The 10,424-nt window shown below is 40.7% G+C and overlaps 1 protein-coding gene across 14 annotated transcripts in view; it reads right to left on the bottom strand.

The window, feature by feature from the left end:
• Window positions 1-10,424, bottom strand: part of EVI5 (ecotropic viral integration site 5) — a 161,732-nt gene that overhangs the window by 49,534 nt on the left and 101,774 nt on the right. For all 14 annotated transcript variants that reach the window (XM_006021827.2, XM_006021826.3, XM_006021832.2 and 11 more), the window contains one exon: window positions 7,754-7,900. In XM_006021827.2, coding sequence (XP_006021889.1) covers window positions 7,754-7,900 — 147 coding nt within the window. The remainder of the gene's footprint in view (window positions 1-7,753; window positions 7,901-10,424) is intronic.

The following is a 10,424-nucleotide window of genomic DNA, read 5'->3' on the forward strand; positions in this document are numbered from 1 at the left end:
TTTGAATTAAGATAATGCTTTCCTGTATAATGTAAATTATTATAGTGCATTTTGTAGAAGTTCTGAAGATTTTTTTTAATTACTCTTACTACTCCACTAAAGGTTTTTTGCTGACAAGAAGGTGATACTATCATGTACAATACATGAAGTGTTTTGGTAAATGTAGTAGGATTTAGCATGGTTCTACTGAACCCCAATTATTGAAAGTGCTTTAATAGTTCCCCTATTTAAAGGGTATTGCCTTCAGTTAAAAAAAATTTCCAGGTATGAATTTATTGGAAGGAAGGTATTCAGGTAACTCCAGAATATTCAAGCAACGGGCTTCTGTCTTTATTGACTACAAATGAGATTTTAATTTAGGCTTTTTCTAATGCAAAGCAAAAATTTCCAACCAAAATTAGTTTTTTTTCCCTCCCCCTGGAGAGAAGAGGGGGTTGTCATGCAAAGACATTGAAATTCAAACATTAAAAAAGGGAAGAAAAAAAACGAAGTTAAAAGATATTTTTTTCATATCTAGGAAAGGTACTAGGATTAAATGAAAAAAAATGAAGAATTTGCTTTGTACATTTAAAGAAGTAGCAAAAGCAAAGTAACAGTGCAAGCCAGCAAAACTCTCTATTGACTGGTAAGACCCGCCCCTAGTCTTCCTGGTAATGAAATCATTGTTCTTCCGTGCTAAGAAGGGATGTTTGTGATATAGATACATGCCCTCTAGGAGCAGGAGTAATGTTTCTCATTTTACATAGGCTGCCAAGTAATATTGTTACCTAGGCTAGACTTGAAAATAAGGACAAACACCAGCAAAACTAGTTCTTTTAATAACTCATTAGAGCCATAAATCCCAATGTTTTTTAAATAAAAATCAATGCCACTTTATAGTAAAGAAGGTTTACAATCAAACTGATCAAAAACATTCCAGTCTTTAAGTTAAACATTGTGGCCAATGAAATTTAGCTCAGCAGACCACAAAGATGCTATGCAGATTTTTTTAGTTGTAGTTATAAACCTATAAGCAGCCAAAAAAATGTTTCCTTAAATCTGGTGAAAGTGTTTGTCATACTTCCAGTAGAGTTTGATATGCTTTTCTTTAAGCTATCTGAAGGCATCTGATACTGTGTTCAAGTTCTATTTTAGTCATTAGGACCTGGCTAGATAACAACATTTCCGATGTAAAAGTAGTATCGGAATAAGACCTATTTAAGTGTTTGAATTTTTCTGTAAGGGGTTATTTCTGTCCAGAAACAGTCGTTGTAACAGTCATAACGTTGGTCTTTTCCTTTATTTACAAGAAAATTAATATAAATATTTAGCAAAGATTAAACTTTTGTCATTTGTCAGAAGCAGTAGGTTACATCTAACTTTTGTTGCACATCAGATATTTCCCAACACTGCAACATTACGGTAGTTTGTATACAACACTGTGCACTTCAGATTTTTCATTTGTTACTTGACTATTTAACAGTCAGCTTTTAATTTATTTCACAGTTACTAGACCAGATTTGTTCATCAACTTACTCTTTATACATCCCTTATTTTTTGTATAGTCAGCTAAGATAGTTTTTTCTGTCAGAATGGTACCTCTTTTTCAACACAACAACTTTTACAGAAACTACTGAGGACCAGTTCTGGTCCACTACTTACCTGTAGTTTTCATTAATGAAAACAAGTAAATGCAATGCCACTGACCCATATCTCAAATATTAAATTCAGATTGAGGGCACCATCCTGCCTTCAATTTGGCCCAGGGAATCTTATGGACTTCAATGACATGGACTTTAATGACATCTGATTTTTTTCCAATTACAAAACAACACAGTTTGACTCAAACAGCCTGTGAATTGTTAACTGGATATCACAGGAGATGGACACAAGAAGCTACAATTTTTTTATATGTGTTACACTTTAATAAAGTGGTCACTATAAGTCTTGGTGCATTGGAGGTCCAATTCCTAACTATCGGCTTCATCTGAAGTACTGACACCACTGAAAATAAGAACAAGACATCTGTCATATTCCATGTGACTGATTTTAGTTTCCTTACAGGAGACTTTGAAGCATGAACAACAGACTAACTTCTTGGAACCTGAAGTTGTAGCATGTTCCATTTCAGCAATCAGAAATTCTAGCCCCCTTCGTTAACCAGCCAACAGACCTCTGCAGTTCTGATCTGATGCCAAAGTTAGAGATCCATGATGAGGATGGCCAAGTCTTAGAGAAATTCAGCAAACTGAATTGCAAAGAAATAGCTTCCAATAAGGAAATTAGAAAATACTGCAATGGAACATCTACTTCTTTGAAAGGCAACTGACAACCAGGACAGGAAAGAGATCTTTTTTAGGTATCCATTTTTCTTCTTTACTTCATATCATTTATAGATTTCCATTTGGCATATATGACCTCACATTTCTGAATGTCCACAGTATAATACAAATTTTCTTGAAAACTAAAAACAATTCACCAGTGACATACCATGGGTGTCCAGTGCCTGGAGGCCAATGCTTGTATTTCCACAACGCCGCCCCCAGCAGGTCCTTCTTGTAGCAATACTTAAAGTCACGTCGCACAATAAGAACTCTGAAGGGCCGGGCTGGCACCACCCCCAAGGCTGGCGCCCAGGGGGCCATGGCCCCTTCCCCCACGTTGGTCCGCCATTGCAATTCACATATGAAAAGTATTTTTAAGTAGGGCCTACAATCACTTTGAACAATCAAATCAACTTATGCTTGGGAAATAGAGACCTATACCTTCTCAAAATAGCAAAAGACCCAACATAATCCCTGAAGGCTTTCTGTAACTTCTGTTGTTCCTTGCCCCAGCGCTGGGGCACCACATCCTCTTAAAATATTTAGTTGTCAATGTCAGCCTAAGATTGCTTATTCTTCCCATCACCATCTTTCCCTTCCCTCCTAAATCATTTCTGCTTGACCTACAGCTGTCAAGACCATCTATATGTCCTATCAGCTGACATAAAAATACATTTTGAAGAAACTGAGAAGCTAATGGCCCTGTTATCATAAGATGCATCTTCTAATTTTACTTCTAACAGCAGATGTGTCAAACATCCAGCCTATGTAGCTCCTAGAGAGCAGCAGCAGTGTTAATCCCTGCAGCTCCCCGAGCCAACACAGCAGAGGGAGCTGCATGGGTCAATGCGGCTGTTGCTCACTCTACCGCCAAAATGCCAGGTAGAGATCTCTGTTGGAGACTCATTTTGGTGGCAGTGGGGCCACCAAACCCCAATGCCTACAGCCACCCGAGCCAAGACAGCAGCTCAGACAGCTTATGTAACTTATATTAACACTTACATAACTCAACTTGCTGACAGAGGTGGGACCATATCGGGCCCATGAGGCCAAAAGAGTTTGACATCCCTGCTCTAAGGGATCATTCTGATGAGTAGGTTGCCCTAGCAAGGAAATCCTTGCTTTTATTTACAAATTGCAGTCTTGATTTTCTTTGTCGCACTTTCATAATTTATTTGACTGAGCAGTTCACTGCATTCTACTGCCCTGCAGAGAGTAATATACCTTAAGTTATGGATATGTGAGAGACCATGTAGGTTTCACCTGGAAGAATGAAAATCATGGCTGTGGGGACAGGCTGCAATGTTAAAAAAATGGAGTTAGGAGGAGGTATTTGAGATCACTTCAGAACAGGGCTGTCCAACTGGTCCCCAAAGGGTTAACCTATAGCTTTCAGGCTCCCCACATGGCTTTCCTGCTGCTAGAGTCCCCAGTCTCCCCCTTCTTGCTTTTGCCTCCTGCCCCTGGAGTGGGGCGCCCACAGGGCCAAGGCAGCCTACACCTGGGGGGCTCTGGGAACTTAAGAGGTGTGTGACCCAAGTTGGGGGGAGGGGAGGAAGGAAGCAGAGTGGCATGCAGCCTAGTGCCCTCCTTTGGCAGGGAGGCCTGGTGTAGCATACAGACATGACCCCTCAGAAGTTAGAAAGCCCTGCTCCAAAACATAAGAACACAAGAGATGCTGAGCTGGGACATACCACATGTCCATCCAACCCAATATTCTGAACATTTCGGTAGCAGAAAACGGATGCTTAAGGGGAAAGCTGGGAAAAAAGAATTCTAGATAGCTGTTGGTAAAACATGCATCTACATTTAGAAATGAGGGAGGGCTATATTTATTTGATTACAAGACAAGATGTATTCCCCACATATAACATGGACTCAGGTAAACACAGTAGTTGGAAAAAAACAAGTGGAGTAAAAGGATTATTTTTCAGGACAGACAGATCACTGCATGTCTGTATTGAGAAGTGGCCAAAGGAGGTCAGCAATCCAGAGAGATCATTAGGTCAAGCAAAAGGGTAGTAGAAGAAAAGCATAGGATACCTAATGTTAAGATGTTAATGAAGGATAAAAGTAGGGTAAAACTAAATTAGAAGTTTCCTACTTGAGCGAGGGAAGTACAGATGCCTAGCAGTATAATTTACAAATATTTGAAATTTTATTTAAAAAAGAAGCATGCAAAATTTTGTAAAAATATTAGGACTGGACCCTGTCCCAGGAAAAATTAAATTCTAAACCAGAATTCACTTAAGGCATTAGAATCCCAACTAGAATCAAAACATTTTCGTGAAATTATTTTATCTTCATCTTACATTATTTTGGTTGAAATTACAGACTATCACAAGTATACATTTTTTTAAATGTTATAATGCAAACCTCAAACATCTTTCATCTACTACAGATTATGAAGCAAAATTCAGGGGTTAGTCAAGATTATAGTCAGTGGTACCATGTCTACTGCTGGCCACAAGTTCCACTCTTAAAATGAATCCCTGTAAGAATTGTCTTTAAATGTGCCAGCACTATCATTTGCAATAGTCTCTGCTTTCAGCAAGTATCCCCATCCAATCGCAACTCACTTTACAGCCAGACTTTCCACGCAAATTATCCAAATGGAGATACAGATCTAATTCAGATTCTGGATTACAAAGATACTAATGAAAAGTGCTTTCTTACTTTATAAAAAGGGCAATGTTACCCCATTTCTTTTTAAATATTGTTTTACTATGGATTTGACATGATTAACATCAAAACTACTTAAACAAGAATGCTAAGAGGAGGGGAAACTGTCATTACTTTTATACTTAAAAATCAGCAGAATATAAAAACAACGTTGTGAATACTCAGTAATGAAAAAAATGTGTGAAAAATAAAAACAGTTTCAGCATTAGAAACCAAAGCTGAGAGTAAAGAAACCATTGTTTGTAAAGAAGTGTGTTGATCCTACTTGCTAGGACTGAGGTCTGATAAAGAAGTTTTAGGAATCTATTCACCGGGCATATATCTACACGCAGAATTAACGTGCAGCAATAAACTCTGGTACATATAGCACCAGAGTTTAAAATCAGTCCTGAGTGCAGCATTTGAATGTGTGCCGAGGACCACAGCACACTGATCCAGATCAGAGCAGCCCTGGCTGGCATGGGTCCTGGGGGGTCAGCATGCCAGCCTGGGGCTGCTCCAACCAAGCTAAACATGCTGTGGAGGGGCTGGGTGGGGCATGAGGGTGCCTCAGTGTGAGGCTAGCCAACAGAAAGCCCCCACATTGGAGTACCCTCATGCTCCAGCCGGCCTCTTCAGCATCTACACATGTTGCTGAGCACTAAAGAACTCTACAACAGAACTGCAGTGGAGTTTATTAGTTTACTGTGGCCCAATAGGGCTGCATGTGTAGATACAGAGACGTTTACTGTGGAGCTAATTAGTCAGCTTTGCAGCAAACAGCTCATGTAGATGTACCCACTAACTATTAAAGGGTATATCTACAACACAATGCAGCTCCTTCTGGAGCCTCTGTGGTTGTTAGCACAGCATTGCCCCTGTGCTAATAACTTCAGTTAACATGGCTATACAGTTTCCAGAGATAACATGTACAGCGCTACCTTGTGTATCGCTGCATGGTGCTGCAATGTGCCCTGTACACAAATCCATAATATTCAATGGAAAGATTCCTAAAAACTTGGGCTGGCACATCACATTCCACTGTCCTTTAGTACGTAACTACACCTAGCCATGTCAGAAATAAGTGATATTAATACTGCATAAGCAGCAGGAAAAGTATTTTTTCCTAAAGAAATGCTGAATTTCCTAGGAGAGGAAAACTAGAGTTTATTCTTCTTAAATTAAAAATTCAAATATATTTGAACCAGAGCAATCCTTAACCAATCTCTTACTTGACTTCATTTGGTCTGTGAAGGGAAAAGAGACAAAAAGGTACTGAATATGAACTGTGCCCCATGACTGAGGGTAATTAAAGCTAGGTCAGCAGAGTTTAGTTTACAGAAATCTAGTCAATTCAGTTGTATTGCCCTAGAGGAGATAATGCTTTGAAGGATGCACAAATTTCAGTATTTACAGATTTCTGCAAGTGTGATATTGTAACAAAACTATGCATATTAATAAGGATGTAATTTCATCTCTGGGATTTAGTGACAATGATAAACCACTCAAGCTTCACTCTTCATTTATATTGTCACCAGAACCCTTTGATGGAATTACAGCCTTATGTACCCTTGGGGGTGTGTTACTTCTTATAACTTGAAGTGTATGTATGAGAAAAATTACTCAATTTTTTTAAACTGTGTCCTAGATAAAACATACGGAAGTTATAAGCTCTCTTAAGCCTTTTTGTCCCCTAAAGTAAAACTCAGGTGTATTCATGAAGACATCTGCAAGCTAATGAACTCTTAAAGCAGTATGTACAGATGTACACATCAAGAAACACAACAGGATTATTGACACTCCCTCTCAATGTACTATCCTTTTGGAGAATACTAAAAACCTGCTATTGGTAGTCTTCAACACTTCAGAAAAAATGTAGTAAAACAAATTTACCTCCTATTTGCATATACGGAAAAGAGTCAAGTAAATACAAGCTTTTAACTTTTTTTAGCTTCTCTGATAAACACAGTAGTAGTAGTAATAATTATAATAACAATACTACTACTACTAATAATAATGAAACAAAATCGAAAGCAACTTGCACTTAACCTGTAACAACTTCCTGGTTCTGTAGCCTCACTTTTAGGTAAAGAGCAATGGCCAGTCTAAAGTATTGTTTTACAGAGAAGCTACAGGTTAACTTTGCAGGACTTCATGTTCACTGTGTCAGTGATTTCTAAACTAAATCTACACATTTTAAAGGAAAACTATGTTACTCATTTTAAGCCATAACATCATATTAAACCCATACTTTGAAAGAGAAGGTGGGTTCTTTCCTTCTTGAGTCTTTTTGGTCATTTGAAAAAGACAGACAGGCAGACTACCACTGAATAAGAACTGTCATACCCACTTCTTCTGTTCTACCTTAGTTCTATTCCAGTTCTACCTTAGTTAATTTTTTCACAGTGGTGCTGATTCTGCAATGTTCAGCAAAGCCAAGTACTAAAACATGTTTGTTATGAAAGCTATCAGATATGTCTGAGTAACAGCGATCAGGATCTATTGAGTAAGAAAGGTACCTTACTATATCGAGTCACTTTTCTGGGTAGAACCACACTTTAAAGTAAAAGTTAATCTTTGCAGGACCACAAACCAGCAGCTCTGTCAAAACCTAAATGATTTTGGTAGGCAGTAAATCAAGGATGACACTGTCAGTTCAGTACAAGTCGTAAAGTTCTGTTTTACCTGAGGTGTTTAAAGCTCATAATGTGATCTACTAGTAATATACAAGATTGAAGAATTTGTATATATATTTCGTCCATGAATTGTGTACTCATGATTCCATTTACCTTGCATTCAATCTCTGCTTGTCTGCGTTTGGCTTCACTTAACTGAGCAAGAAGTCCTTTGTTCTGTGTAGAAAGATACTGCACCTTCCCTTGCAGATTGGTAACCTCTTGCTCCGCCCTTCGCAAGTGGTTGCTATTGATCTGATTCTGCCATTTATAAAAACAGAAGATAAAGTTTAAGAGGAAAAATGTCAAAGCAGGTCTTTGATGTTTATCCCACCTAACTCACTTCAACAAGGCAAAGACTAATAAGTTACTCAAGAAACTAATCCTACTCTGTAAAAAGGACTGACAGGGTTTGCTTGTTTTTATTTACAAACTGAATTTGTACATTTTTACTGAGCAAAAAGCATTCTGAACTTTGACAGCCAAATATGCATTTAATCTTAATGTTTTACTTTAAATTAGAAAAATGACAGAACTACCTTTTAGCTGATAAATATCAAAAGTCAATGCTTAAGTAACAAGAATTCAAGTACTATACACAGAACACTCAGATTAGTTACCAAGATGTTAGATTCTGCAAGCAAAATTACTTTTTATAGAATCATTGTACAAAAATATAGTAATATAGTACCACATTTTGTTCAAAGGGAAACTAACAATACACATGCACAGAAGCACTGAGTACATACAGTGAAGTATTAAAGGTTAAGATTTTTAGTACATGGCATGCGGTAGAACAGGATAACTATGCCCCCTGCTGACTGTAGTAAAATAGTACAGGTTATTTTTCCAATTACTGATCCTTTTTTGCTTAGGCTGTTGGCAGGAGTTAATGGATTCATGTAAATGGATTTTAAGGAATTTTATACCCTACTCCCCAATCACAAGATATGCCATGCCACACATGCATGGCAGGTTGCGCAATTTAGCTAGTAGGGCACAAAATTCCTCAAACCCCAATTGTGCAACTGCCAGCTGTCAGCGTGGGGTGGGAGTGCAGCTGCAAAACAAGCAGCTCCCTGCTCCCCAGCTGCACCCCTGCACAAATGGAAGCAGCAGCTGGGGAGCCAGAAGCTCCCCCCTTTCCAGGTACCACTTTCATGGGTGCCTGGGAACAAAAAAGTGGACAGGCAACGGGGGCTCCCTTATATGGCGGCTTTTTAAAGAATTGGAGCACAGTGAGTCCAACATCAAGGAGCCTTTCCTTGAGATTGGGCTCACAGTGCCCCAGATTTTTAAAAGGCTTCCCCACTTTAAAATTTTTAAGTGCTTAAAGCCTGACATCAGGGAGAGGCTCCCAGTGACCTCCACAGTGCAGTTGGAATCAGGGAGGTCCTGTCCCCTGCTGCACAGCACCAGTTTAAAGAAGCACGCACACAAGCAGCAGGGGCTGGGAAAAGCTCCTTCATCCCCAGTTGCCAGCACTCAGCAGCTCTTCAAATGGATGAGTGAAGCTGGGGATAGGAGAGCTTTCCCATCCCCAGCTCTAAGTGTTGGGAAAACAGTGCATGTAGAGGCATGAGAGTAGTTCCCCCACCCCCAGCTGCTAGTGTCAGATGCCTTTGTAAAGGGGCACATGCAACTAGGGAAGGGAAAGCTCCCCCAGTCCCAGCTGCACTCAGCTGTTTAAAGAGCTGCCTGGTGCAAGGAGCTGGGGATGGGAGAAGCTTATTACTACCTGTATACCTGGCATCTTCTGAGGATAAAGCAGGGGGCAGCTGGGCTCAGGACTGGAGCTACCCTGGTAGTCTGCCACCTGATGGCAGACTACCAGGCACTGGGGGGCCTGCTGTAGGAGACAGGGGCGCAAGTGGTAATCTCCTCCATCCTACCAGTGAGCGGACATGGAAGGAAACAAGAGACCTGCATTGGTGAGGTCAACTTCAGACTTCGGAATTGGCGTTTCAAGGCAGGCTTTGGCTTCCTGGACAACGATCCGCACATCACAATGAGGGACATGCTCGGATGGGATGGGCTGCACCTTACCCCTAAAGGTAAGCGTGTTTTCTCTTCTAGGTCGGTGGATCTCCTCCGGCGGGCTTTAAACTAGGCTTGTTGGGGGAAGGGGATGGCGTGGGCAGAGGAAGCCTCAGACAAGCAAGCCAAGCATCACCTGCAGGAGCAGCCCAGCCTAAACCGATGACAAGCGAAACAGGTAATCAGGTAAGTGACATGGGCCTGGGTACCGCTGGGATTAGGGGGGCGGTCCATTCATCTTCAGGAGGCCTCAAATGCCTCTATACTAATGCTCGCAGTATGGGGGACAAGTAGGAGGAACTAGTCCTCCTGCTAGCCAGCACCATCCCAGATATAGTTTGGCTCACCGAAATGTGGTGGGACCCAACACATGACTGGGCAGTGAATATCAAGGGCTACAGGCTCTACAGGAAAGATAGGACAGGCAGGAAGGGTGGGGTTGTGGCACTATGTCAAGGAGCAACACACATCCACAGTGAGTAACACTGGGTCAGAGGAGGAGCAAACAGAAGTGCTCCGGGTTAGAATACCAGGGGGTCGGGGAGAAAGGGACTTAACAGTGGGGGTCTACTACAAACCACTGAACCAAGGAGAAGATCGAGACCAGGAATTCTTAAGCCAGCTCACGGAGATAGTTAGGTCCAAGGATGTGGTCGTCATGGGTGACATAAACTTTCCAGACATCTGCTGGGAGGAGCAGACAGCCAGGTCTGACCACTCACGCAGGTTCTTAACTGACATACAGGAC

This window comes from Alligator sinensis, unplaced genomic scaffold (assembly GCF_000455745.1).
Source record: "Alligator sinensis unplaced genomic scaffold, ASM45574v1 scaffold199_1, whole genome shotgun sequence".
Lineage (NCBI taxonomy): Eukaryota > Metazoa > Chordata > Crocodylia > Alligatoridae > Alligator > Alligator sinensis.